General features: G+C 33.3%; 2 protein-coding genes and 1 long non-coding RNA gene across 10 annotated transcripts; 2 read left to right on the forward strand and 1 right to left on the reverse strand.

Annotated features, from left to right (window-relative positions):
- The first annotated feature begins 4,114 nt into the window (after nucleotides 1–4,114).
- LOC107425240 (putative UPF0481 protein At3g02645) lies at nucleotides 4,115–6,230 on the forward strand. The gene has a single exon (XM_016035194.4). The coding sequence runs from the start codon at nucleotides 4,203–4,205 to the stop codon at nucleotides 5,895–5,897; it is 1,695 nt and encodes a 564-aa protein (XP_015890680.2). The 5' UTR covers nucleotides 4,115–4,202; the 3' UTR covers nucleotides 5,898–6,230.
- Nucleotides 6,231–12,138: 5,908 nt separating this feature from the next.
- Nucleotides 12,139–14,493, reverse strand: LOC112492531 (uncharacterized). Its single transcript, XR_003056958.3, has 2 exons — nucleotides 13,529–14,493; nucleotides 12,139–12,455 (listed from the first exon to the last, which is right to left on the reverse strand). It is a non-coding gene; the product is annotated as an uncharacterized LOC112492531 (long non-coding RNA).
- Nucleotides 14,494–16,150: 1,657 nt separating this feature from the next.
- Nucleotides 16,151–21,784, forward strand: LOC107425250 (beta-galactosidase 1). Of its 8 annotated transcripts, none has more exons than XR_009638383.1 (4): nucleotides 16,151–16,662; nucleotides 16,805–16,939; nucleotides 17,344–17,899; nucleotides 20,899–21,784. XR_009638383.1 is itself a non-coding variant. In XM_025076273.3 (4 exons), the coding sequence occupies exons 1-4, from the start codon at nucleotides 16,621–16,623 to the stop codon at nucleotides 17,721–17,723; spliced, it is 237 nt and encodes a 78-aa protein (XP_024932041.3). In that variant the 5' UTR covers nucleotides 16,167–16,620; the 3' UTR covers nucleotides 17,724–19,416. The 8 variants fall into 8 exon arrangements, 2 of the variants coding, with proteins under 2 accessions (XP_024932041.3, XP_048326483.2); XM_025076273.3 differs by lacking the exon at nucleotides 20,899–21,784 and having other exon boundaries at nucleotides 16,167–16,662; nucleotides 17,344–17,400; nucleotides 17,721–19,416; XR_003056948.3 differs by having other exon boundaries at nucleotides 16,169–16,662; nucleotides 17,344–17,440; nucleotides 21,086–21,784.
- Nucleotides 21,785–22,403: the final 619 nt, after the last annotated feature.

The raw sequence follows: 22,403 nt of genomic DNA on the forward strand, positions 1-22,403 counted from the left end.
ATCCCATACCAAAAAATATACATGATTAAACAAGTTTGACCAAGTTGACTAAGTTTGATCAAGTTTGACCAAGTGAACAATATGTGGGTCCAAGTTGATTCTTTGATAGCCAATATTTTTGGTTTGAACGAGATACTATTGCTTAGATCTCGTTGATACGAGTTCATAGACTAGTGGCACATCAAATTCTGAGTCATGGATAAAAAGTTATGGTCTTGAGAAGTTTTAAGTATAAGTTTTATATCAGTATCCAAACCAGTCCCCAATTTTTATCTGTTAGTGACCTTAGGCTCTATATAAGCCTTGGTAAGCATGCCAAAGAGGAACCAAAGCGCAAAATACCTAGTTCATCTCCAAAACCCGAGATATTCTTCCCTCAGACCCGTGGCTTCAAACTGAGTCATTTCTACAAGTTTACCGTCGAATCGGGTCACTGCTGTTTTGATCATTTCTAGCCAACCACCACTTGCACATGCCATCCAGGGAGGAAGCTCACATCAAGATGAGCTTAGCCGTAAAATTTCACTGCGAAAGGTGGCCGGATGCACCCAGATCTGGCCGGCGAAGGCGGTGGCGGCCGACAAGGTGGGTTGCCGAATTTTCGCATTTTTGGCCGTTTCAGGCCAACCCATACACTTTTTCTACTATTTTCAACCCCTATGAACTTATTTTCATGGTTCTTTTGCCCAGATTCCTTACTGTTTGGGAGATCCGATGATGGAAACTTCGGCCGAAGGTTCAACCGAGTTTTCTGGTCACCGGAGGAAACTTGGACCAAGGTGAGCACACTAGTAGATTCCTTGTCTCTTGGGCTTTGCGTCAATATAAAGTTTGTGAATTTTGGAGGTCGTTTGATAATTTCTCCATTTTTGGATCAATTAGTTAATTTTCAGATAAGTTGAGAACTGTGTTTGGACAAAATTGGTCAAATTAGTTAAAATTGGAATTGAATTGGTGAAATTGGATATTATTAGGACCCATTAGGTGGTTCAATTTCAAAATATTAGGCTTTTGGTGAAAATCTTCAATTTTAGGTACTGGATACGCAGTATAATTGGACTGTCCGGTGTCCAATTTATGCAATTTTATAGTACTATAAATTATTATGAGACATTTGGATTATACAAGTGTCTCTGGTTTAGTTATTTGGAGCCTGAGGAATATTTTATTATATTACAAGCACTCGAGTTGAGCCTGGAGGCGATCCTGTAGAGAAGCATGCGTGAGTATCTACAATACTATGAGTAGTTATTAGTTTTAAAAATATTTTGGGTATATAGTATAATATATATGTGGTTTGAGTATTTTACTTATACCTATCATTTTATTTGAATGTTCATTCTATGGATATATGAGGATCTGTTTTTATAGATATGTGTTATCATTTTATTTGACTTTTGTCAATATTTTAAACGTTTGGCAATTCTAATGAGTTCATGAATGAACTTGTGATGTTTAAATATTTTGGTATTTGAATTGAGGTTTTAAAGCACTTTGGATATTAATTGATTTGAGAAGACTTATTGAAAATTATATGATTTTAAGCATGTTCAAATATTTTATAAATTTTTAGATGCTTAAAATCGGTTTATGCTAAATATATTTCATTATGGTATTTTCTTATTTTAGTAAGAAATAGTGATTCGAAGTTTTTTTGAAATATTTAGTCAAGCGGTTGAGCATGAATATTAAATTATGATTTATGATCTGGTAGGATACTGTATCGGTTATTTTAAATTGATGTACCGCATAGTACCAGAGTTTGGTTCAGTATTATATTACAGCGCGCTGGGTTCACCACGGTGCCGTGAGGTTGGTTTCATCCAACGGTTATCTATTATTACCATGGATTGTGAGGTCTGGTTTATTCGACGGTTTATTATTATTATCACCACAGTACCGTAAGGTTGGTTTCATCCAACGGTTATCTATTATTAACACAGACTGTGAGATTGGATTTATCCGACGGTTTATTATTATTACCACGGTGCCATGAGGTTGGTATCATCCAACAGTTTATTATTGCCACAGACCATGAGGTTGGGTACGTCCTGACGGTTATTTATTATTTCCACGACACCGTTCGTATATTGAGGATCGTGAGGTGGGTGTATCCCACAGTTTATAGATTGATATATCGTATGGTACATTATATACGTTTGTATATATTGTTGATTTACAAATATTGTGGTGATTTTTACATTTTCATATTTATTTGGTGGAACTATGTTTATTATATTTTATGCTCAAATATTTATATCTTGATTTGAGACATTTCATAATATTACGATGATCGTTCATTCACGCTTTTAAGCATCTGTTTTTATGATATTAAATTGGGGTACAAGTTTGGATTTTGTGAAATAATTTTTAAACGGGAAACTTTTTAAACGAGTGGAGCAAGAGGTCTTGAGAAAAAGATTTTTCAGAAATGAATTATTTTTTTTTTATTATACTATGCCACTTACTGAGAATTCTTTATCTTACGTTTTATTGTTTTAAATTCGTTCCCCTAAGCCCAGGCAGCTAATAGCAGTCTATCTCGTGCACAGCTTATCGCTTTGTTCCTTCCACGACAGCAACTGTATTTATCTGTTGTTATCTCATGGACTTACTTATTACTTATTTGTACTCCTAGACTTCGTTGCCACTCTTAGACTGATCTGATTTTAAATATGAGACCCAGTAGAGACCATTGTACTTATGTGTATAGTTATGCCCTGTAGTACATAGGCCGGTTGTGGACTTTGCGCTGTTGTAGATTTATTTTATATATATATTGAGGTATTATTGTTATCACTTGCGTTTGTTGTCCACGTTTTAAGATGAGGTCCTATCAGATATTCTCTAAGAATTATCCAGTGGAACTTTACTAGGCGGGACCACCCGGGAGGTCCTGAGAGTATTCTCGAGACGGATCCTGTCAAATACAACATGTCACCATCCAATGCCACAAGAGCTTTCATCATCTACATAAAATGTAATGATGTAATGATGCATAAAAGTTTAATGATGCAAGAAAAATATAAGATCCTTTATTCTGGATCATTATCTGGATTTTTGCTTTATCTCTCATTTCTCTCCAAGAAAATAGAGCCTAAAGCTTTCATTCCTCTTCCCTACTTCTTTTTTATATTGTATTTTTTAAACTTATGCACTTTCCATCACAAATAATCATAGGCTAGCCATTGCCTATGGTTGCTAAGGAAGTTATTGTAGAACTCTCGCATTGCAAAAAAAAAAAAAAAACAAATCGAAGTTATTGTAGAACTCTCGCATTGCAAAAAAAAAAAAAAAAAAAAAAAACAAATCTTGTTTTTTCTTTTTTTCACTTAATTAATTTATATATTATTTTATACTTTAGGTATCATTCACCATTTGAAAAGTTGAAGAGGGTTACTAAGAGGATCGAAAAATTGGATGTGCATTGAAAAACCTTTGCGGGTGATTTTTTTTTTATTATTAAAAAAAAAAAAAAAAAAAAGAGCACAAAGGGATGGTGGCCGGAAGTGTGCAAGACCCATCACGTCATGCCGTAAGCCGTAAGGGATTCTAACAGTCTCTTTGCTTTAATGGCAAAAAGTTTTGAAAAAAAAAAATATTTAGTTTTTTTCTTTTTTTCAATTATAAGAAATATTTATGCAAAATAAAATAAAAATATATATATTTTTAATTATTAAAATTTATTTGACCGTATAGAATTTAAATGAAATTATGAAAAGAAATTTTTTTAATTTTTATAGGAATTTAGGAAAATTACTTCCAATAATTTTGATAGTTTATTGAAATTTGGAAGGACCTAAGGAGATGAAGGTGAAAGTAAAATATTTTTCACAATACTAATCACATTTATTTAGTGTAGCTACTTTGTAAAATAACCTAAATTCACTCCTTGTGCTCAGAATTTTTTTTTTTTTAATAAACAAGAAAAGGGCAAGCGTGGAAGTAAAAGATACATTATGAATTGAATCATGAGTTTAATATAAGTATAATAGTAAATATTTACAGAGAAAAGAAGAATAAAAATTATGAATAAAAAATGTTGCTCAAGGTTACTTTTAAATTTAAAATTATTTTTTATAATTGAAATTACGCTTTTTATTTATAAAGTGTCCCTTGGGATCCTTCAACTTCCTCACAACTCAATGCTCCAAAACTGCCAACTCCACTAGAGTTTTCTCCCCTCCTACAGCACCGACAAAATGTCTTCCATCCAGCTCACATTATCGTCCAAATCTACTTCCAACTTTGATGAGCGCCAATGGGTTATTCATATCCGTCGAACGCTAGAGGAAGAGCTTGAGGATGATGGCGAAGTTCCTGTTTGCATCTTCAATGTCCCCAAGATCCTTATGGCAAATGATCCTGATTCCTATACGCCACAACAACTTGCCATTGGCCCATACCATTGTTGGAGTCCGGAGCTCTATGAGATGGAGAGGTACAAGATTTCTGCGGCAAAAATAACCCAAAAGAATCTCCACGGCGTTACGTTTGAAACTCTGGTTGAACAACTTACAAAGCTTGAGGAAAGGATCCGAGCATGCTACCACAAGTACCTGGATTTCAACGGTGAAACTTTAGCGTGGATGATGGCCATCGATGCATCATTCTTGCTTGAATTCCTTCAAGTTTATGCCATCAAAGAAGGAAAGTCCATATCAAGACTTTCCTCAAGGATGTCACACTTGGTTGATCATGCTGGGAGGAAATCAGCACACAATGCAATCCTTAGGGACATGGTGATGCTTGAGAATCAAATTCCACTCTTTGTTCTGAGGAAAGTGTTGGAATTCCAATTCTCGTCCTTAGAGGCTGCCGATGATATTTTGTTTTCGATGCTGATGGGATTCTGCAAAGAACTTTCACCATTCAAGATGGTTGAAGACATGCCAAAGCTTTCAGTCTCAGAGTGCGCCCACTTGCTGGACTTTTTGTATAACATGATCACACCCAACGTGGAGGAACCATCTGATCAAATTATCGAAGTTGATGAAGATCAAAGTGAAGCTACAACTGGAGAGGAAAAGTCTTCATTAGATGATTCGAAATACGTGAAACAGTTCCTCCGTGAGGTATGGAAGTTGCTTTCAAAGCTAAAAGCAGGGCCAATTCGTCTCATAAAAAAGGTACTTGTATCTAAACCTTTGAAAGTGATAATAAAATTGCTTTGGACAATCCTGTCCAACCTTCCTGGATTCAGAATCTTGAAGCAACCTGTTGAGATCTTTTCCTCTATCGGAGACAAAGAAGAAATCAAGCCAGAAGATGAGAATTCCAGCTCCAACAACATCATTAGCAGACCTCCATTGGTGGAGGAGATTACAATTCCTTCTGTGACTGAGCTCTCGAAATCTGGTGTCCAATTTGTGGCTACAAATTGCTGCATTTCATCCTCATCCGTTAGTTTCGATGCTAAAACAGTTACATTTTGCCTCCCTACCATTAGTTTAGATTTGAATACTAAGGTTATTCTGAGAAATTTAGTAGCATATGAAGCATCAAATGCAACAGGGCCATTGGTTTTCACTCGCTATACAGAGTTAATGAATGGAATTATTGACACTGAGGAGGATGTGAAGTTGCTGAGAGAAAAGCGTATCATTTGGAATCATTTGAAGAGCGACAAAGATGTGGCAAATCTATGGAATGGGATGAGTAGGTCCATAAGATTGACAAAAGTGCCGTTCTTAGATAAGGTGATTGAAGGTGTGAACAAGTATCACAATGGAAGGTGGAAGGTGAAATTTGGAACAATCATGAAGTTATATGTTTTTGGTTCATGGCAGCTTCTCACTTTGTTGGCTGCAGTTCTTCTATTGCTATTGATGGGATTGGAAGCATTTTGTTCAGTTTATGGCTGCAGTCGAATATTTGATATCAGTCCCACTCAATAATCCCCTTGGTCTAACACTTTCTTTCTGAGATTTTTCTCAGAATCTGTGTGATCAACAAATTTAAGCGCTTGTAAGAAAATTTGTATGTGTGTGTGTTTTTTTCTGTTTTTTAGTTTTCCTGGAAATTTGGTTTGAAATGATAGCATGTATTCGTCACTATTTGTGTATTGTGTTGGTATTTTATTGTTTCTTCATTTTTCAGAGAATGAGATATGGTAATGATTGCAAAGCTTGTATTAATTAATATTGTTAATGGCTCCACGTCTACACATAATGGGATGTTCGATTTGTCTAATTAAACTAGAATCTAAGCAGAGAAGCTTTTGTATTGTTTGAATCTATTGCCCTTCTTCTTTTCTTTTATATTATTTTTCAGATTTGCAGTATTCAACAGGTGTTTGTATGTGTCTAGCAAGCTTTAATTATCATGTAATTGGGTTCTATCATGTAAGTTTTGGTGGTCTGGTCCTTCGCTTTTTCTATGGTCATAACCGGCACACCATTGACATAATTAATGAGCTTTTGATATATATAATTATACATATATATATAATTTTTTTTTTTATTTTTTTTTTTTATAAATTGATATAATATATAGGGCAAAACCGGAAGCACAATGAAAGATAAGGCTGAACATCTTGGTAAGCATGCAAACTAATCAGCACTCGGTACACATGCTGCAACAATCGAATCTCCATGGCAGCAACAACTTCATAAGCAGCAATCACGATACTCACAACATTCACAGCAGCCATCATTGTCGCATCATTTATTTCTTTCTTTCTTTTTATTAGATATGCTCTCTTTCATGAATATTTTGTTGGCTATTTTTATACTCAGAACTGGTACACCATTTAATATTTCACCAAAGAAAAAAAACTGGTACACTATTTAATAATTAATCAGCTTTCGATAATTTCTTTTTTTATAATATATATATATATATATATATATATATGTATACATATAAATGGCAAAGGCACCAGAACCAATGAAAGATAGCGCTGAGCATCTTGATCCACACAATATATTCTACTAACGTTTAAAAATTAAATAAGTCATGGCTGATTCCTAGAGCAATGTTTATCAATTGCGGCCTTATTCCATTATAATATAAATTCGTAAACTATAGTACTACTTGTGGAATCGTAAAATTGCTATTATTCTGTTTTTAATGGTAATGTATTTGCTTTTGATAACTTTCTATTTTTTTTTTATGTATAAATTAATATATGTATACATGGCAAAGGCACCAAAAGAACAATGAAAGATAACGCACATCTTGATCCATACAATAAATTCAACTAACTTATAAAAATAAAATTGGAAAAACATAAAAATAAGGCAAGGTTGATTCCATTATAATATAATAGTACTAAGAAGAAAAGCTTGCGGAATTATAAAAGATCTTGCTATTCGCTAATATTGATGATGACCATTAATTTATAAAACAAACTTTAATTAAGATATTTAATTTTATTATTTTTAATTCTAAAACTCTAAAAGTGAATTTTTTATGATTTTCATTAAAAATGTCATATAGCATGCAGATCCCATTGATAATCTTTCATCGATAGTAACAAATAGTATTTTTTATTGTAAAATTACTGTTATTTTATTTTAATAAAAAACTGATGACTACTAAGAAAGATAGAAGAAGCAAATTAAGACATATATGATCAAAAGTAATGCCTTGGTTATTAGATCAAAAGTTCTCATATCATATATCGATGTGATTTCAAAGTTAGCGATTAGAAACTTTATATTTAATAGAAATGAAATATTAATTTTATCCTTGATATACTATTGTAGAATAAAACAAAAACAAAAAAGATAGATTTGGATATATGAAATTGTAAAAAAATAAAATAAAATAAAAAACAAAGAAAAAAAAAGCTAAAACGCACGAAACTAACGGATATCTTTTCGCCTCTACTTAGATAAGTTTCTCATAGCCTGTGCTATTGGATACTAAATAGACTAAAACCATTTTTGTGTATACTCTCGTTGGAAGAACACGCGGATGTATCTTTTTTTTATTTTTTACCCCTACTGCATGATTCAGAAGTGTAAATTACCTACGGGTTTCTTGTGTTATCACGTGTGTGAGAGAAAGACACCCTTGTAAGTAGTTACCAAATATGTAAAAAGAAAAACGAAAAACGAGTTGGAAGAAAACTGAGAATTTGTAGCTAGCCGGAGTGTGCAATTATTGATGACAGAATAAACAAAAGTGGGAAAAATAAAAAGAAAAAGAAAATTAGCTAGGATGGTATGTAGCTGTAAAATATGGAATATTTGTTTGAGGAGAATAAAAATGCTGGCATTTTCTTGATGATGAAGCACCGGAAAGGGAAATGTGAGACCGATGGGACGATGGATCGAGCTGGGGAAAAGTGCAAGGTGATGTTACTTTCATTTGTCTTTTGCCAGCTTCTGCCTTCTCTATATTATATATATATATAATTTTTTTTATTTTTATTTTTTTTGCTGGTAGATAACACATATATATTAGGTACCGGCCAACGGCTGATATTTATATGAACAAAATTATTTACCCAAAAAAAAATGTAAATAATTAATTTAGCGTGCAATATTTACCCAATACAAATACTTAACTCCTTTTAACTTCCCTTAGTCTAAAAGTAACCTCTCAAGGCGAACCAGCTATACATATATATGTCAGGACCCGTCCAGAATTCCTCCTCCGGAACCCTAGACAGCCCTGATCCCAGGGAAATACCACCGAACCTTCCAACGGAAAATCCGGCAGCACCTCCCCTAAGGGATTTACTTACCACAAATTTACCTGCACTGAAAACACACTTCAAAAATATCCCCTTATTCCTCCCACAAACTACAAACTGGTTCCACAAATTTCAGCACTTCAAAACAAAAATACAGTAATCCAGTGCAAGATAAATACAACAAGAGTGAAAGAAATAGTACAACTGCAATAAAGAAGAACAGGGTACAGTACGAACTAAAACAGCAAGGAAGATCAAGTCCGCTCCGAGTGAACACCGACAACCTGGTACCTAGAGGAACGGAATTTAAGAGTGTGAGATGCTAATCATCTCAGTGAGCGACCCTACTACTATACCATATAATATCACAGTAATAAGTATAAATAATAATTATTTGGAAATAATATTTTCTCTCAAAACCCTTACAATTCTCTCAGTTGGAAAGGTTCCCCTTTTAAAACAATTTCACAAAACCCTTTATCCATATTCCCCGAAAACCAAGACATCAATTAAATACCAGAAGCGGTAACAATTATATTTTTAATTCCAATTCAGTTTCCAAACATTTTATTTTTAAAACACAGTTCTGAAAATCATTTGATGCACCCACTATATACCAGTGGCGCCAACAGTACCCAGCGTCCCAAGGTACCGCCAGACAGGAGGTTATAGAAAGAAACCGGCATACGGTCGCGTGGCGTCCCACTGCGCCGCTGCTAACCTGGTGTCCCGGCCAAAGGGGGGTGGCCGCCCTCTCCGATGGCATCCACAGGACACCCTCATAATATCAACCGCGCGCTACTCACACCCACCTGCGCGCTAATCACAACCGTGTGCACACTAACCATATCACATATACCATATCACATAATCAGAACACCAGTACGTGCACGGTGCATCTAAAAATTATAAAATCCATAAATTTAAATCATAAAACAAATTTCACATTTTTCATAAGCATAGCGGGCATAATCCATCCGCTTGAACCGGGAATTTTCCCACAATTTCTTTGTAATCAATGCCATAAATTCCATGATTTTCAAATCCACCAACTTTCAAATCCATCAATTCAAATATCCACATTTTTTCCAAGCATAAATAATTTCTCGAAATATCATAATCAAATCCCATAATATTTTATGGGCATATTTCATAAAAATTGAAATCACCAACATAACCAAATATTTTCCTTGAAATATTTGAAAATCAAATCGTGCCCAATTTACCATTAAAACCACACCAATTTCAAAATCCTCAAAACCATAAAATAATTCCACACGGCATAAATTTGTAGAATTCGCATTTTCTTAAATCCAATAAATTCATAAATAATTCTACAATAAATCCAATAAATATTTGGCATATAGAAATTAAATTCCAAATATTTAATTCACACATAATATATTCATCAATTAAATTCCCCAAAATTAATTTGAAGGTGGGTCACTCACCTGGAGCACGCAATTAACCCATGATCCACTACGGGATCAATTCTACGACTCACCGGTGCTCCTAGAACAAAATTCACAGACAGTCAAATAAATTAATATTTTATTCGGGTAAATAATACCCGGTACCCGGGGGGTCAAAACACAAACGATAACTAAAATTTACGAATTATATACCGAATCGAAGCTCGAGTGATGCTAATCACAGATCCGGTCTTAATTTCCGATGATCGTACCCGACGGGGTCGGAATTTTATCGGGAAGCTTTTCGGGTTTCGGCTCTGCAATTCTCCCAAACCATCGCGAATTGGTGGAAACGGAAGTCGGATTTGGGTTCAGGAGGTCGAACACTGCGGACTGGAGCTGGCCGGAATTTTCGGGTACTCGCCGGAACAGTAATTTCCGACGGTGGCCGTTTGCTGTGAAATTTTGCAGATTTGTAGATCGTGAGGAGAGCAATCCAACGGGACCGACGGTGAGCAAAACGGAGGTCGGACGGCGGAGAAATCATCGTTTGAAGATTTTCGACCCTTCGCCGGAAAACGCTCCGATCCCGGCGCGTCGGTGGTCCGATGGCCGTGATTTTTGGTGGGTAGGCCGGACTTGAGGAGAGGATGCTGGGTGTATGGCGCGTGTACTGTATATCGGCCGGAATAGTGCCGATTCGCGGTGGCCGGCGGTGGAGGGGGAAAAATCGCCGCCAAACTTCGGACGTCCGATCCGGGCGCGTCCGGCGGCCGTTCGCCGTGAAATTTGGAGGTTTTGCCGGAAATGAGGTGGGCAAGCTTTCTGTCCGGTGCGTGTACAGTAACTCGGCCGGAACAGTGGCAAAATCCGGTGGCCGGCGGTGGCTCTCTCTCTCTCTCTCTCTCTTCTCTCTCTTTCTCTCTCTTCCCCGAGAGTTTTTCAAAATTAAAACCCTGCGTGACACTGTTCATGCCACGTGGACCAATCAGAAACTGACACGTGGCGTTTCACTGTTCACCGACCCAAAAAAAATATTAAAATAATACGGTATCCGGTAAACTTCAAACGTCCATAACTTTTTAACCGGATGTCCGTTTTGAGCGTGCCGCTAGTCTGTGAACTCGTATCGACGAGCACTTCACAACCATGCATGAGTCAAAGCTCAATTCCCCATAAACAAAAAGTCAACTCCGGCACCCCTTGGACAGTTTGGACCGCAACTTGTTTCGTCCATAACTTTCAAACCGTAGCTCCGTTTTCGACGTGCTACCAGTCTACGAACTCGTGGCATCGTGCACTTCGCCAGGGTGCCCTAGTCATCTCGAAATTCCCACCGAGTCAAAAAGTCAACTTTTGACCCCTTTGGTCAACGGTCAACGGTCAACCTCGGTCAACGTGCACGGATTCCGGTGCGATTTGGGACGGGGTGTTACATATATATATATATATATATATATATGTATATGTATGTATATGTATATGTATATATCATGTATATCATCAAAAAGAAATTAAAGAGGTTGCACATAAATACTCCTGCACACGGGGTGTGGTTTGAGTCAAAACGAAAGTTGTCCACCTCAAAAAACAGCTCATCACTTAACGTTAATTTGGCTGTGCAATCTGACAAATTATATATATATATATATATATATAGAGAGAGAGAGAGAGAGAGAGTAGGTTTATGAAATGACAGACATGCTAAAATACCATATTCATATTCTGAATGTTAATAACATGAGAAATATAGGAGAGCATGTTTGTCATTTCATCAAAATAGTCCATTTCTTATTTACCAAAAAAAAAAAAAATAGTCCATTTCTTTTTTTCTTTTTTTCTAAACAGTGAGAAAGGGGAGGTAAGAAAGAGAGTTTTGGGGACGATAAGATTTGCCAAATTCAAATAATATTATTTGCGTGGTGCCCCTCCTTTTTCTCTGATCACCTGCATATGTGTTGCATGGGTAAAAGCTGAAGCTCATCTACGAAAATGAGAGAGAGAGAAGCAGCTGACAGCAGAAAATAAAAGGCAAAGGCCAGCTACCACAGCACACTTTCCCAACCCTCATCACTCTCTCTCTCTCTCTCTCTCTCTCTCTCTTTTCTGTCTATTTATAGTAATAATACAGGGCTAAAAATATATAGCTAGTTTGCAAACTTTGATGCTTTGATGGGTGCTTTTGGTCTGATGGAAACAACATCAAGAACAAGTAGCAAACTTGATGGTTGCTTTTTGTCTGATGGAAACAACACCAAGAACAACTAGCAAACTTGACAAAACACCAAGAACAACATCAGCAGGGCCTCCGCTGTTCTCTTCTTGAGGAGTGAGTCTGGTGTTCCCTCCTTCCATAGTTGTAAGTTGCAGAGCTTCTTCCCTATTTTGTGATTGGTTTCCTGAAATGTATTCCAGCTTCAATTCTAGTTTCAGTTGAACATGTTGAAGTAAAAGGAAAATTTTCCTTTTTATATATATATTTTTTTCTTTTCAATAATTTCATGTATCTTTTGTAATTTGAACGTTTATATCTTAGATGAATTATTAAAATAATTTTAAGAATCACTTCAAGTATAGTTTGAAATCATGAAATCAATTCTACGTAATAATAAATTAATAAACCATATATATGATTGTTATTGTTTAATCAGGGACGAAATGGCAATAAGATCACGTGAGAGTGTGCAAGACGGAAAAGAAAGGAGATGCAAAAAATAGCAGCATGCTAAAAATCTTTTCAGAGGGCCTGCTAAAACTCCTTCGAAAGGGCTTATTTTCCTTGTTTTTGGCCAAAATGGTGGGTCCCACTCGTTGCTTCTTTTGAAAAAATGAGATTTCCAAAAACAGATTTAAATTTTCTGAATATCTACAAAATGTAGAAAGTAAAAGTGGTCATTGACGTGAAAGCCCATGAGAAATAAAAATACTATATAAATATATAATTAAATAATTTTGATGAGTTATTTTTTATTGCCATTTAAAAAAAAAAAACAATCAAACTGAGCAAGACGTGGGATCCACTATTTTGGCAAAGAAGAAACCCATGCACTAACTGTTCCTTGAAAAGAGTTTTAACAGGCTGCCATTCTTAATTTAGTTGAGAATTTCTGTATTTTTTATTGCCATTTAAAAAAAAAAATTTAAACGAAGCAAGAAAGAAGTGGGATCCATTATTTTGGCAAAACAGAAAACCATACACTTGTTGATCTCTTGAAAAGAGTTTTAACAAGCTGCTATTTTTTCCACCGTTCTGAAAGGAGCCATATATATATATATATATGAAATTAAAAAATAAATAAATAAATAAAGGAGGAAGAATAAGCATTTGTGGGAAATATTAATCCTGAAATCAGTGTCGATGTGCTACATCTGTATTTATTTTTTATCCAAAAAGTCATGCCATAACAAAAACGAAACTGAACCCGTGAATTGCAGGTTGAATTAATACATTAGAAGGGGCAAGCATCAATACCTTAAAAATTGATGTTTTCACGTCCCTCTTCAGCATTGAACAAGGAAATGTGTTGGAGTAGACCACTGACCCACGTGGCTAAAGCTTGAGGATTGAAATTTGAAATACGAACTTGGTGCAGGACTGCTGCTTGAATCTCGCTGAGATTATCCGATACTTGCCCTTCTAATGTTTTCTTTTTTAAAGTATTCAGCTCTGGTGATATGGCCAAAGCATTCTGATATTCCTCTTCTGGCCTTTCTTTGTCACTATCCTTCTGCACCCCCACTTTGACTACCGTTTTCATAAAAATGGTAGTTTTCAACCTGCTTCGCCTGTCGTTGGGTAGACTACACGTCTAGTGCACCCTTATAAAATAATTGAGGTGCATTTACTAAGTAACATTTTAATTATCAAATCAATAGTGGATCCCACTTCTTGCTCAGTTTGATTTTTTTTTTTTTCCGCAACTCAAAATATAAATAATTGAGTTGAGAATTACTGTATTTTTTATTGCCATTTAAACAAAAAAAAAAAAAAAACAAAAAAAAAAGCCATGCATTTGCTGGCCTTTTGAAAAGAGTTTTAGCAGGCTGTTATCTTTGGCATCTCCTTTTCTATCCGTCTTGCACACTCTCACGTGATCTTATTGCCATTTGGTTCCTGACTAATCAATAATAATCATAAATATATATATATATATATATATTACATATTACTCTTATTATTTTTTACTTCTTCTTTCCAAATATGGTTTATTTTTATCTGATACAGATCAAAACCAATGTCAAGATGAACTAGGCCTAATTTATTATTAAATGGAATTGATTTCATTATTTTATATTATTCTTGAAGTGATTTTTAAAATTATTTTAATATTTCATCTAAAATATAAACGTTCAAAGGACAAAAGCAATTATTCTAGCAAAAAAAAAAAAAAAAAGTACAAAAGCAATTAATGAACATGAAATTATAGGGGAAAAAAAAAAAAAGCTATATAAAAAGGAAAAACTTCCTTGTTTGTGATAAGATACGGTGGCTGTTGACACTGTTGGTTGCTGTTGCATTGAGCTGGTCATTGCTGTTTATAGCTGTTGTAGCTGTTCATATGAGCTGATCATCCTATCGTTGGTTGCAGATCAACATGTGAACCCGTAGCTGTTGGTAACTGATCTGGTTTTATCCATGTCTCACAAGAAGATATTAGTTATCTGTAGGATATCTCAAGAGGTGTAATAAGAATCCTTGTCTAATAAGGAGTCTATTTTTTTTTTTTTTTAGCTAAAGAACTTGTTTATAAACCAAAACCCAGAAAAGCTTGATTAAGCTTACAAGAGATGAGGTGGTTTAAAAACCACTCTCCTGGGACACAAAAAACCAAAAAACATTAGGGAGAAGAGTACTATCTATTAAGGACTCTATTAACCATTAGTTATCTACTGATGTATAAATAGTCAACAGACAGAGTCAAGAGAATAAACAAAGAGAGGTGTAAGTTTTTTAATAAAAAATCAACACTGTTCAAAGGTTTTCTTCAAACTGTTATTTCATCAGTTTGGTAGTTTCTTATCTACCTTTTTTTTTATTTTTTATTTTTTATTTTTTGCTTTTTGTCTTCTGGAACTGGATTTGAAAAAGAAAATTTAAGGATGGATAAGACATGATAATACTCATATACTATGGAGGTTTTGGTGATACAAGTTATGTAGCTTCATTTGTCTTCCATTTTTCGATTTTGTGACTTATTTTTCTTATTTAAACTTTTTTCCACATTACTCACTGTTTTTCTTCTTCTGTTTTTCCTTTATTATAATGCATATTTATTAAGCTGAATAAAACATGCAATCGAAGTCTTGCTAAAACGAAATGAAATTATATAGTGTTGCCTCTGTTCATTTTAAAACTAGAGACATTTTGAAGTGGTCCATAACGAGTTGGTAGCTGTACAATTTTATAAATATAAATGTGATTAAAGTTATTGATTATATATTTTTACAATGAATTTTACCAAAAAAAAATATATTTTTACAATGAAAATTTGATCAAAATCATTTAATTATATATTTATGTATTATTTTATTTCTCATTTCTTATCACACGGCATCTACTTCATTCTACATTTTGTGGATATTTTAGAAGCTCATCTTCATTTTTTAAAATATATATATATATATATTATATAGTTTGGCATTAATTTGACCAAAAAAAAATTTTCAACCTGTTAGCAGAATTTGTCACTGTTTGATTATTGATAAATGCATCTAAACAGACGACTCTAGACTCTATCCATGACTCTTGGAATTGGCAACGCCGGATTAGAAGAAAATAATTGAGGTGCATTTACTAGGTAACATTTTAAATATCCAATCAATGCCACAATCTCTTGGAAAATTTATTAAGCATGACAAATCAAGAAAACCATTAAAATAAATAAACATTGCAAATCTAAAATTCAATTTGGACAAAAGGAAAAAAGAATAATAAATAAATAAATAAAATAAAGAATCAAGCCACTTGGTAGAACATCACGATTCAAGACTTAAAAAAAAAAAAAAAAAGAAGCGCAAGTCGCACTTTAATCCATTTGGGTTAACAATTATTCCCATTTTGGTAAAATTGCAGAAGAGAGAAGGGGGAAGGTGGGTGACCCCTTTATGATCCGTACATTATATTAACCCCTCCACCTGACATAGAGAATAAATCAAAACGAATTTTAAACCTCCATTACACCTCTCTTTCTATCTTGGTTTTCGTGTTCCACTTCAACTTTTCTTAAAAGCCCGTTATTTCTCTCCCGCTCTCTCTCTCTCTCTCTCTCACTCGTTCCAAGAACACCCGGCTATAAGTCCTAGAGAAAGAGGGCGAAGAAAGAACAAACAAAAAAAAAAAAAAAAAAAAAACGAAAAAAAGAAAGAAAAAGAAAAAAGAAAAGCTTCATTTAAGTATTTGAGACCTGGGTATTGTGAATTTAGTGTTAGGTTTCAGTTTTTTTCTTCTATTTTTCTGTTCCTCCTGTGATTTTCTTGAGGTAAAGATATTTTTATATTCTGGGTTTTGGTTGTTTTGTTGGTGGGTTGGAGATCTGAAAATGAAAAACAAAAAAAGTGTAGTAGATGGAGGAAAGTAAAGCTCGCACTGGGATTGAATCTTTGTGTGTATGTTCCAAGAACTCTAGAGGAATCACCTCCTTTTTCCCTAGATCTTATGGACTGCTTGGTTTTTCCTAGTAGAACTTGACTGGTAGTTTTTCCATATATCTTAATACACTGAGAGAAGTATGTTGTATATATGTGACAGATTGAAAATGAGTTGGAGTATGAATATGGGGCTCCTGGTAGAGCATACAGTCAATGGGCAGCTCATATGGCCGTTGGACTCGGCACGGGTGTCCCATGGGTCATGTACAAGCAAGATGATGCCCCTGACCCTGTTGTGAGTATCTTCAAACCTTTCAACTTTTCTACCTTTTTCTTGTCATTTTCTACAATTCCATGTTGATGCCCCTCATGTGATGTTTCCTCATGCTTAGTGGGCTTGCTCCTTAGAAATATGGAGTTTCCATGTTGGTCAAGGCTGAAATGAATCATTGCACATGGCTTTGTGTCTTTCTCTTTCTCTCTCCTGTCTCTTGCACCCTGCTATTATTTAATTCCTTCATGCTTTTGACGGTTTTTTGCAAGGAAAATTGTTGATCATGTCTTGTTTTTATATATAATCCTTTTCAACTTCGGTTAATACTATTGTAGATGAAGAGTAATTACAATAATTTCTTAGTTTTTTTTTTTTAACCAAAAAAAAAATATTTATTTTCATAAATATGATTTGTGTCTCAACAGATCAATGCCTGCAATGGATTCTCGGGGGAAGCAGGCCATGTAAAGAATAGCTTTGAGGTTAGCTTCATCCATCAATTCCTCCTCTACTAAGAAATTGGTAGCCACTCTTTTCCCTCCTTTTTTTTATTTATTTATTTATTTATTTTTTTTCATTAGTCATCGCTTTTCTATTCCTTTTCCTTTGGTTTGGTTGCGAAGAAAATTTTTTATCTATGAATTTTGTGCTCGTCTCCTCTGTTTAACAAATTCTATTTAATAACCTCTCAACATCATTAACAACCTCTCACCATTGAAAAATTAAATATGTATCTTTCACATTTTTTATTTCAAAATGTGGATATGGAATAATTTCATGCTAAAACTAAAATATGTACCAGTAAACCAATTAGGAAACTGATAAGAAGGGTTGCAGCTAACAACCATAGAAGGAAGGAGCGGAGCAGGAGGAAGCAAGAAAATGAGCGAAGAAGCTCTTAACTAATAAGAAATAATATAGAAAGCGAAGGGAATAAAGAACTCCTCGTGATAATAGAAAGGGCTCTCAACACAGTTTAAGGTGTGCTTCCTATACTCTCGTTATTCTTTGCTTCGCAAACTTTTGTGAGTTTGGACTATTCAAAAAACAATGTTCATCAATAGTTTCACGGAGAAAGTATCATGCTATTGGAATTTTGAATTTTCAACCGTCCAGGCTTGCCAAAAAGTTTGGGAAGCAAAGAACAAAGGGTATGCAGTATAAAAAGCTGATTTTAAGCTATGGATCTCTCTTTTGGGGTGCGTAGAAAATTTTTTTTCTGTTGCCTCGAGGGATTCTTTACTTCCCTCCCGTCCATATTACTTCTTGTTCATTAGGAGCTTTTTCGCTCTCTATTATGTCTCCGCTCCATTTGGACCTTTTTTCCAAAGCGCGAGAAGTTTAAATCTCTAGGTTTTTACCTTCTTTTCATAGGTACCAACACAATCACTGAAAGTATGGAATATTAAACAAAACAAGAAAATATTAAAAATATAAAAATAATATAAAATAAAATAAAAAATTTATCAGATAAGGTGCTAGAGCCAGAGTAGCTTACTGGCAAGTTCTTTTAAAAATAGGTCGTCATTGCGTAGACAATCGCAAACTTCAGTCCTTGAAACATCACATCGCAAGAGAATCAGTTATTATAGCACCAATCAAAGCATGAGAGGTATAAACCACTCACAAAAAATGGTAGAATTTTGTTACCGTTTCATTACCATTCATGTAATCCATGGTCTTATATTTTTGTATTTTTCTATTTTTTCTTTGGTGGCATAAAATATAGAGAGATTGTTGTCGATCATATAGACAAAAAACAACAAAAAAAGTATCCAAAAATTTATGTTTATCAATAGTTTTACATCAGAAGTGTTATGCTGTTGTAACTTCGAGTTTTCAACAGTCTAGGCTCCCAAAAGAATTTGGGAAGCATACAAAAAAGAGCTGTAAAGAAGCTAATCTTAAGCTAGGAATCTCCTCTTGGACTGTGTAGAAAGTCTTTTCTGTTGTTTTGAGTAGTTTTTTACTTCCCTTATCGTCCATCTTACTTCTTTCTTATTAGGAGCTTCTTTTTTATTTTGATTTATTGGAACATACTCTAACATTGACAATAAACGATTTCACATTTTAGAATAAAAAAAGTTTGTATCTTCTATTTTGAAGAAGTAAAAAGTGTAAATTATGGTTTTCGGTAGTGAGAGGTTGTTAAATACAGAGAACGAGCACTGACCCATTCACTTGCCTAAATAGTCAGTCTACTTATCTTTCATGTGTCATATGTTTTTCAATTCTTTTCAAAATTAAAATGTAAATATTATAAAATGTTGTCCATCGGTTTTATATCTTATTACCATTGGATTAATTTCAATACAAAAAGTTTTTTTTGCTGTTTCTTTTTTATTCTATTTTGTATTTTACATATATTTTTCAAATGCTATATAATATATCTAATTTAATTATAAAATTGATATTTAACTATTGCAAAATAAATATTTTAATATAATAAAAAAAAATTATTTCATATTTTTTTCAGCAGAGTTATTTTTGTTTATTTAACTAATTAAAACTATAATATACTATGAAAGTTAGAATTTTTTAATTTTTTTATTAAGGTTTCGTTTATTTTTCTATTCCTATAATATTTTTATTTTTTATTATTCAATTATATATATTACTTTGGTAAATCTGTTAAAAATTTATATTTTTTATTTTAATTAGAAATAAATGAACAATTATCAAACATTATTGTTTTCTGTTTTAGGACATACAGAAAACATATTTGATAGTTAACAATACAGCAAATAATAATATTTGATACTTATTCATTTATTTCTAATTAAAATAAAAAATATAAATTGTTAATAGATTTACCAAAGTAATATAATTGAATAATAAAAAGTAAAAATATTATAGGAATAGAAAAATAAGAGAAATCTTAATAAAGAAAATTAAGAAATTCTAATTTAAAATGAAACAATGACATTTTTAATTAATCAAATAATACATATTTATTAATTTATCGAATGTTATTGATTATTTTAATTTTTAAATAGTATTATATGAAAGTTTTAGTTTGTTAAACAAATAAAAATAGCTCTGTTGAAAAAAAATGTGAAATAAAATTTTTTTATTATGTTGAAATATTTATTTTGCTTTAGTGAAAAATATATCAATTTTATAATTAAATTGGATATATTATATAGTATTTGAAAAATATAAGTAAAATAGAAAATTGAAGAGAAAGGAAAAGTGAAAAAAGCTTTTTGTATTGAAATTGATCCAATAGCAATATGGTAATGAGGTGTAAAATCAATGGATAACATTTTATGTAAATTGCATTTTGATTTTGAAAAGAATTGAATGACACATGACTCATGTAAGATGAAGAAACAAGCTGAATGTTTATGCAAGTGAATGGGTCAATGCTCATCCTCTCTATTTAACAACCTCTCATCATCAAAAACCACAATTTACATTTATTATGTCTCCAAAACAGAACATATAAACTTCTTTTAGTCTAAATTGTGGAACCGTTTATTGTTAATGTTGAGGCATGTCCCAATAAAGCAAAATAGGAAAGAAATTCTTAATGGGCAAGACGAAATAATATGGTCGGGATGGGAAATAAAGAACCACTTGAGGCAATAGAAAAGGCTTTCCCTGCAGCCCGAAAGGAGTTCCGCAGTTTGAGGTCAACTTCTTATACTGCATCCTCTTTGTTCTTTACTTCCCAAACTCTTTTGGGAGTTTAGTTTGTTGAAAACTCCAAGTTCCAACAGTATGGCATCTCCGATGTGAAACTGTTGATAAATATTATTTTTTGGTTACTTTTCTTGTTGCTTTTTATTTGTATGATCAACAAAAATTTTTTTATATTATATGCCACCAAGGAAAAAATAGAGCAATACAAAAAATATAAGACAATGATTGGCTTGAATGGTAATGGTAACGGTAACAATTTCTTCCATTCTTTGTGAGTGGTTCATATCTCATGTGCTTTTATTAGTATTACGACAACTGATTCTCTTGCGGTGTAGTGGTTCGCAGTCTGGAGCTTGCGGTTGTCTACATAATGACAACCTATTTTAGAAGTATGTGCTTCTCATTTTTGGGAGAATCTGGCTTTGTTGCTGCTTCAACTCCGGCATCTTGTTAGATAAATTTTTTATATTATTTTTATTTTTTTAATATTTATTTATTTTATTTAATGTTTTATATTTTCAGTGAAGGGAAGGTAGGAGCCTAGAGTTTTAATCTTTTTGCGCTTTGGGAAAATGGTCCAAATTATGCTTGCATATATTTTGTAATCGGCCGCTTGGCGGACATTTTGCCTTTTTAGGGCTTTTATGAAATTTAAGGTTTGCAAGGATTTTTTTTTAAAATTAAATTCCCATGTGTGTATAGTTTATGACTTACACTTTATCACCTTGAATCTAATTAAAATAAAGGAGGAAGAATAAGAATTTGTGAGAAATATTAATCCTCAAATCAGTGTAGCTACATCTGTATTTACATGCGAGGGATAGGGGAAGAATAAAGACAAAACTCAATTTACAGAAATAACAAAGCAAACACTGTGTCGTTCTATCTACCAACACGTCATTTAATGAAGTTGGGGACAAATGGCCATTTTACGTGTGTTTGACTTCCCAGCTGAAATATTTGTTTTGCTTTTTGGACGAAAAGAAAGTTGGAAGAAGTATTGCTGATTCACAAACTTCATCCATCTTGTAACAAAACGGATATGTGAAATTGTTTTTCCATCTTTTATTGAGAAGAAAATAATTATAAATAACATGTATATGTGTCAGAAGTATGATATGCTGCCTTATCAATGGACTTTTATTTTATAAAGCAAGTTTGTCTATGCGCGGGTACAACAATCCATTGTATCAAACCTTCAAAAATTTTGATAAAGAATATTAAAGTAGAGAATGTATGATTTCATATTCAATTCAATTCTTGTAGTTGCACGTGCAGAATTTGCAAAACCTTTTTCAAGTAAAAAGTAACAACGTTTGAAATAATAATAATAAGTTGCCAAAACAATAATTGAATTAGCAGTTTTATTCTTCTTGTTTCACTGTTCCCAAACCAGTCAGTTACTCAGTTATTTACTTTTTTAATAATTTAAACTTAAATCAACGTATAAAAAATGCAGAATAATTTTAAGAAGAAAAATTTGTCAATTTCATTTGAAGGTCTTCACTTACTTCCACTACTACTAGCAAGTGCACGTTGGAAATATTTGCGTGTCTAATTTAATTGCTAATAATACATATGCGTTGAATATGTACACTACCATATCATAAGGCAATCTTTTTAATTGATAATGTAAAACACTCCCTGCAAAAAGAATTATGCTTTTGACACTTCGTATATCAAAATGGACATCACAGTCTTAACACTGTAATTACTTCACAATATCTGTCACCAAAATTAATTTCAGTAATTTGGACCATTTCTTAATATTACCATTCATTCCCTAACACACTATAAATTCATTTATCGATGCATGTTCTTTTTTTTTCTCAAAAACTTA

Source organism: Ziziphus jujuba, chromosome 1 (genome assembly GCF_031755915.1).
Source record: "Ziziphus jujuba cultivar Dongzao chromosome 1, ASM3175591v1".
NCBI classification, from domain to species: Eukaryota; Viridiplantae; Streptophyta; class Magnoliopsida; order Rosales; family Rhamnaceae; genus Ziziphus; species Ziziphus jujuba.

What these genes read in the sequence shown, in the direction of transcription:
- LOC107425240 (XM_016035194.4), top strand. Translation starts at nt 4,203, where the DNA reads ATGTCTTCCATCCAGCTCACATTATCGTCCAAATCTACTTCCAACTTT.
- LOC107425250 (XM_048470526.2), top strand. Translation starts at nt 16,621, where the DNA reads ATGGAGGAAAGTAAAGCTCGCACTGGGATTGAATCTTTGTGT. An exon ending in CTGGGATTGAATCTTTGTGT is followed by an intron (nt 16,663 to 16,804) that starts GTATGTTCCAAG and finishes TATATGTGACAG; the next exon opens with ATTGAAAATGAGTTGGAGTA. An exon ending in ATGATGCCCCTGACCCTGTT is followed by an intron (nt 16,940 to 17,343) that starts GTGAGTATCTTC and finishes GTGTCTCAACAG; the next exon opens with ATCAATGCCTGCAATGGATT.